Genomic DNA, 7,350 nt, shown 5'->3' on the forward strand with positions numbered 1-7,350 from the left:
TGTTAACACATGCATTCGTTTAGCTGATGTAGGAATTTGGTGGCTGACATTAAAAAGCATCGTCTGAGAGACGGAATTATTTCAAAAGAACACTGATGACTGACATTCAAAAAGGTCCTATGAGCCAAAGGATGTTGTGACTTTGTGTTGAGAAATTACGTGGGTTAAGCACATAACTTCTAGTACTTTCCTTTTAAAGGAGAGCTGATGGGCTGAAGCAGAACTCTCAGGATATGATTAATGATGTAAGTGAAACTTTCCATATATCTTCAGAGTAAAGATGTTTCTTTTTAATTTCTGACGCCGAGACAAGCTGTTTGTCTACAGGGAGTCTTGCTGCCAATCGCGCAGATAGGGAGGATAGGAATCATTACTGGAAAAATACAGGATATTTGTGTGATCAAAATAAAAGCAAGGGCCCCTCTGGAGGCTTGTCTGCCTAAGAATAGAAACAAAAACATCATCTTGCAAATCTTGTGAACTAAACGTAGTGATAGAAATCCAAAAGAACTGGTTTCAAAGCACCCCACCCTACTGTATCTACCACTGTGGCACCTGCAGAAAAGCTGAAATTTTCGAGTAATACAGATGAAGGTTATGTAGCGTTTTGCACACACAAATCCTTGCTTTATTTTCTCCAAAATGTATTTAATTTACATCATGTGGCACACCAGGCGGTTCGGTCTAATGATTTGCATCTGGCTGAGTGTCTTTCTCAAATTGAAATGATTTACTTAGAGACAACACTGATGCACTGACTCACGACACAAGCGACTAGATATGGAATCAATACTGATCTTACATGAATTATTTTCACAATTCCAGTCCAGATTACTGTTACCAATTTACAACCAGAAGTCATACAGGTATAATCATGTTAATAAATGGACTGCTGGCACATGGGGTCTATTTTTACGTCACCTCACACTCCCCCACAATCCACAAAGTTATCAAGTCGGGATAAATTGAAGATATTGTGCAAAGTAAGATAATGACTAAGCCGATGCTATTTACCTACATGCTTTATGATTTTTTTTCGAGGCACCAGACTTGAGTCACTGTTGCCAGTTACTGTGATATGCAGCATGGCCAGAGTGATCTTGGGCATAGAAAGGTATTATTCCTGTATGGCTATGCCTTCAGCATACAATACTCTTGAGGTTGTTATACTGCGTACGCTTTTTGTATGCAGTTCAGAAAGCACATAACAAGTCTCATGTGGAATTGGGAACCTGTAGGAGAGGGATTTAGATGTGTCACCAACCAGCCTATGCGATTATTGAGAAACTGCGTGAGAGCTCAACACACCAGCATGAAGAATGAGATTTGTAATGTAGAGATGTGGACTCAATACAGCAACACGAAACGCGGGAATGCCTACTGGCCTCCTTCCCTGAGCTTACATATGATAAGCTGCAACTATCTTGTCTTGAGCCGCCAAGTTGGTGTGTAACACAGCCTCATCTGGCCAGAGCAGTGGGCTATGACATTTAACCCCCTTGCCAAGAGAATCCTTCTTCTATCTTCTCTCTCCAAAGCCCCCGGTGGCCTCTGAGAGCACCGTCAGCATGCAGCAGTCAGCTGAGGCCGATTGAATTAACTGACACAAAATGGATTCTACTCGCTCAACCTGCTGGACAGATGAATGCATCACTGACAGACTTTGAATCCAGGAAATGCGAGTGTGTCTAACTCTGGTTTTCACAAGGATATAGGGATGTGGTGGCTCAGACAGCCATTAGGATAAACACATTCCCACTGCTACATCAAACACAACAGGGACGTCTGTAAAAGACAACAACCCTAAACCCTGGCATGGACGTCTCTATGACTCTGCGAGAGGTTCCTTGTTTCTGTGCTGCATCAAAGGCAGGATTGGTTGTTTGACGAAAATGTATTTGTTTCCTAGCAATGAGGCAGTGGTAGCCTGAGGTTAAAAAAGCAGGCTTGCAATTGGAGTTTGCTTGGAAAGTCTGGGTTGTGGAAATTAATTAGAAGCACTTCCCTGTGGTTGCAGCAGGCAAGCCCTCAAGCATGAGTGAATCCAATTGCATATAATTCTCCTTTTTCCTACAACTACTGCCTCAAGGATGTAAATGAATGTGAGCTATAAGTCAACATACCTGGTGATGTAAACGTCCTGTGAAATCCACAATAACATCAACCATTCGTACTATAAATATGATGTTGGAGTGCATTGATGAGAGTTACACTATGATGCAAATACTCAAGAGGACTAATGTTAATGTTAACCAATGTTGTTGTTCCAGTTGCTGCACTTAGGACCACAGGGCAAAACAAGCAGTGCAGTTTCAAGGTTGCTTTATGCAGGAATTCCTGAACTTTGCTGGCTGTGCTGTGGCATATGCCTGTGCTGATAACATTCCTATTTGATAAAAGAAAAAGATTTGGGGACCTCTGCATGATAAGTTTCTTTTGGGACAATATGTGTCTTGAAATAAACAAAGAAATATACTGAATGGAGGAACAATGGAATCAATCTTCCATTTCAAGCTATGTGTTGTTATACACACTGATCACTTTTTCTTCTCTTATTTTAGTGTTGCTGCCTCCACAATGAGACATTAATTGAAGAAACCCACATTTTGAACCACCCTGGAGGATGGGTGTGGGATCAGCCTCAGAGATTGACTCATTGACTCCCTTCAGCACTCGAAGCTGGCTTTGAGAGCCACTAGTCAGGTTTCAAGGGCTCTCATTACCGACATGTACATGTAAAGCTGTTCACCGCCGCCTGAAGCTGTCTGCAGAAGAACCCCAGATTGAGTGCTGCAGTGAGGATGATGGATAGCCTTGTCGGGGATACAGATGGCTCCTGCAGGGGGTCCGGCTCCCCTTTGGGACAAGTCAGCTGGGCTGAGGACCACATGTTGACAGCCAGAACCCCTTTGCAGAGTAACATAAGGCACCACAGAGACATCTTTAACTGCTCAGAGACCATGTACATCTCTGAGATGTTGCGCTAGTACCACACAATCAATAAAGCAGCTGAGTGGAACACTAACAGCTCCAACATGCATATTATCCCATCTTGACTGTGCATAGCCATGTGTGATGTGAGAATCCCCTCTGGTAACTATTATCTCAGCAAAACCTTCTCCACTGGGCCACTGTGACTTTCAAATATGAACAACAAATAATAGACACAATATTTGATATGACAAAAATATCATGACAGTTTTATTAGGAGTTTTAAGAATGAATTATGAAAATTTGTTGTTATCAATTAGTTATTGATAACTAATTTACAAATAACTTGCTATAACAGTCATTTATAAGCGGTTAAATGTATGTGGTAATAATGAATATATCATTAACATATCATTCCCTTTATATACATTTTAAGATAATTATAGCTTGCTGATCTATTACTATATAGAGATAATTTAGAGATAATATTAACCAAGAATTTCAAAGACTTTTTCCAAATAGATTCATACTTTTGGGGGTTTTTTTTGCATGCACTCAGGTAAAGCTGTTGACAGCAAAGGAAGACAACAAAGTCAGTGTACATGCAAATAGTATTAACAAAATCTTAGCCCTAGAAATAATTTGCTCCTGGTAGACAGACTACTTCCTGCCTGAGAAGAGCTAACTTAATCTGTCCATTCTTATGAGTAACCTACTACTGAGTGTGCCTGCCACGTCAAGTGCAGGGCAGCCACATACATGAAAAACGAACGAGTGCAGATTATGGCAGTGCTTTGGAATAGGAGGATCGGTGCCGTATGTCACTTTGGCAGAGAGCAGGAGGGCAGTGGGTGATGGAGTATACTTGTGTGACTGAGGGCTCCAGGGTCACATGTCTTTGTGTCCTGCCCTTTGAATAGGCCTTGCCCTTCTGGTCCTGCTGGCCCCGACTCTCCTGTTGGTACAGGTATAGCTAATCAGAGACTGTGGCATTGGGTCCATGCAGTCAGGCCTGAATAAAACATGGAGCGAAAGATTTAATCAAGAGAGGGCATCTGCGGCTGTCTCAGGCTGCTGGTACCAACACTCCAGCTATTCACCACATGTGTCCTCATACTAATGACAAGCCTAAAAGGAGGCATAGGGCAACCTCTTTTCATAATCAAAGTGTTTTTATTCATGACATGTCTATTAATTAGTTTGGAATAGTCGGCACCATGTGCTCAGGAGAATTTAAATTGGCTGAAGTGGATTTGCCCTTTCTCTGTTGAGCCAATGATTTCTTGGCAAGTGTTTATAACCAGGGAGGGACAAAGAGGGGGAGAGGAAGAGACAAGGAGATAGAAAGGGTGGGTGTATGTGTGTGTGTGTGTGTGTGTGTGTGTGTGTGTGTGTCTCCCTCTCTCTATCTCTCTCTTTCTCGCTCTCTCTTTCTCTCACCCCCATGTGAATGACTCATAAAGCCTATAAATCACCAGGGGCAGCAAAATTGAAACTGTCTGTGGTGTTTGTCACAATGTTACAATACATCTACACTAGGTGTCTATATTAGTGAGAACAGACATTTGGATTCAACGAAAAGAATCACACTCCCTTAATAATACCTGCTTTGTGTTTAATTTGCCACATAAAAAAGGCCAAATGAGGGTTACATTTTAACAGTGAGAAACACCGATAGTGGGGGAACATTAATTCTTCAAATGGATTAAGGAGAGGAAACCCACATTTTCTCCAATGATATATACTTATATATAAAGAACGACATAGATGGGTAACAACAACCGTCTTGAGAGACAACTACACAAAAAACCTTACTGTTGTGAGTGTTTAATATCCTTTCAAATCCTACCAAAAGTGGCTGCCACGTATTATTTCTCTGTAACAACTAGCATGACTTAGATAATTAAATGTCTTCTCTCATGGCCTAATCTCTATTCTCCGTGTCTCACCTCCACAGATAAGAAGCTATTACCGTCTGTTATGTCTCCAGTCATTAAGGCTGTGCTTCAACTTCTTTCTAACTTCTGTGACAATGCAATCTGACTCAATGGCATTTGTTATCTGTTTTCATTCAAACTGTGAATCAATACCTCTCCACAATTCAAAACCACAATAACGGAACCTCATAAGCAACCTGTCTCTGGTACAGTTAACAGGCGTGCACTATTGACACTTGTGAAGACATAATCAGCAGTGATGTTTTAGTCATGGTGAAGGATGGAACGGAGGATGGCAAATTGTTTGCTAATTCTCATTTCACACTCCCAATGTGAAATCAGTCGGGCACACAGAGCACCGGTTCCTCTACATGCACAATGGTCTGGCTCGCTGCGTAACACCAAATTATCTTTCCCCTGGCTTAATTATTCATTAGGCAAACATAATTAATTTAAGAAGCTTCTCTCACAGGAAGTGTTTCAAATAAAGGCCAGAAGGACAGCTTTCTGCATCATCATTAACTGAAGTCAGAACACAGCCAAGAACCTGCAATGGTCTAAATGCTTTACTGAATATAATCTCAAACTGTGCCAACAGTTTTTTTTAGCAGCACTGAAACGTTGAGGCCTTGTGCAAGAATGCATTGCAATGTATTGGATCGGCTAATGTTTTTTTGTTTTTTTTTTATTGAACTTCCACACTAACATGAGCGAGAAACAAAACTGCAAACTCCACTGACTTTTCATAACACCACATTTTCTAGTCCTTACTCCCACACATCATTTAGCAGACCCTGTCTTGTCTCATGGTATCTGACGGGGCCGTGATGCTTGTGCGACCGAGAGGATGTGAGACCCAGACAGAGGGTTAGCCAATCCATCTCCCATCCTACACATTTGCCAGAAAACCACCCTAATTACACACACAGGCTCACATGCACAAACTTTGCCCTTTCTTCTCCTCCTTTATATTCCTTTCCTTTGCTCAATGTTCCTGACTGAACGGAAGCATCTCAGAGAGAAGGCGCAGGCTTTGATCTAGCTTCGCCGTGATTCTGAGCTTTCAGATCAAGGGGCGGTTTGTCTCCGAGCTCACCAAACCCTCAGATGGCCCGAGACAAAGAGCAAACATACTCAAGTGCCTTTCCAGATCCATTTGCGTAATGGCAGAGCTGTCTGTTGGAGTGTGTCTTTGTGTATGGGTGTGTGTTCTTGCGTTGACCCTTTTGTGTTGAACCCCCATGCGCTACTCCATCATGACAGACTTCTTTTTTTGTGGTTATTATTGTTATTACACTATTCATCCTTGATGGGGTGGCTAAATTGAAGGGCTTATTGAGGCTTCTTATGCCATTGTCTGTATTCACCTTATTTCAAGTAAAGTTTCTTCATGGGTTTACTCTCTGCAAGCGAACAGTCCTCGCTTATATTACCATGGAAACAACAAGATTTTTCCCCTGAGGATCTATTAAAACATTTCTATTCTGAGGATCCATTCACGAGTCAATGAAAAGGGTGACTGTGACACTATGCCTCTTATGGCAGTTTGTTTTTTTGGTCGATAATTTTCGTTAAAAGCTCTAACCTAGCAGTAACCAAGGAAAAATACTGTTTTGGTCACAACATATTCAACACACTGCATGTTTTCTGGAGTCTATGGACAGGTACTTATCTTCATTGTCATCGTTGGAAGAGGCAGCTACAAATGTTCAATCAAATACTGAAGCCATTCATCAGGCTAGATTTGTATGCATTTTCATCTCTTATCTAAACTTGTCTCTGCCATGTCCTCTCTGTTTTTCCTCCACAAAGACAAACAAACACACACAAAAAAAGAAAGAAAGCACAGTTTTTCTTTGTATGCTGGACAGGCAGAGTGTTCCTCTGTGGATTTTGTTTACTGAGTGACTATCAGAATAAAATGCCAAACATCAACTTGACATCAAGGACAGTCTGACCAATCAGTAAATTATAGCTCTTTTGTATATTGAGCCATAATTGAATTTGATTAATGAACTTGTGTTTGAATGTTAGATTGAATCTGTGTTAGATAGAACTAGCAACAAAAAACAAAATTAGTCTTTTCATATCTTGCAATAGAAAACAATAAAAGGGAATATTACTGAGATAGATGTCAGTGGAAAAGAAATCTGACATACTAATATGTTTCTTGTAATAAGGTCATGACAACAACAAATCAATGCAATCTTGTTGATACTTCAGTTGCAGATAAAACAGTCATTTTGTATGATATTGTTTTTATTACCCAGATAATACAGCATATTGAGTGTTCTTTCTAGCCGTACGCACATTGAAACAATAATTTTGAGTTCTTTCAGAAACAGTGGCTGTCTAATCCCTGTAGATCCTCCCCTTTTGCAAGCAGTGACCTGTAAAGGCAAATGAGTGAGAAACATTTGCAAACCTTTGGAATCAGTTTGAACTTTTTGCCTTGTGCTGTGAAATGAAATATGAGCTGGCA

General features: G+C 40.9%; 1 protein-coding gene across 1 annotated transcript in view; it reads right to left on the reverse strand.

Annotated features, from left to right (window-relative positions):
- The window catches only part of LOC139213348 (seizure protein 6 homolog), a 63,227-nt gene extending 60,337 nt beyond the window's left edge, over positions 1 to 2,890 (reverse strand). The window contains exon 1 of the mRNA XM_070844025.1: positions 2,734 to 2,890. Within this exon, the coding sequence (XP_070700126.1) occupies positions 2,734 to 2,890 (157 nt within the window). The remainder of the gene's footprint in view (positions 1 to 2,733) is intronic.
- Positions 2,891 to 7,350: the final 4,460 nt, after the last annotated feature.

The sequence above is a fragment of the Pempheris klunzingeri genome, chromosome 14 (genome assembly GCF_042242105.1).
Source record: "Pempheris klunzingeri isolate RE-2024b chromosome 14, fPemKlu1.hap1, whole genome shotgun sequence".
Taxonomy (NCBI): Eukaryota; Metazoa; Chordata; class Actinopteri; order Acropomatiformes; family Pempheridae; genus Pempheris; species Pempheris klunzingeri.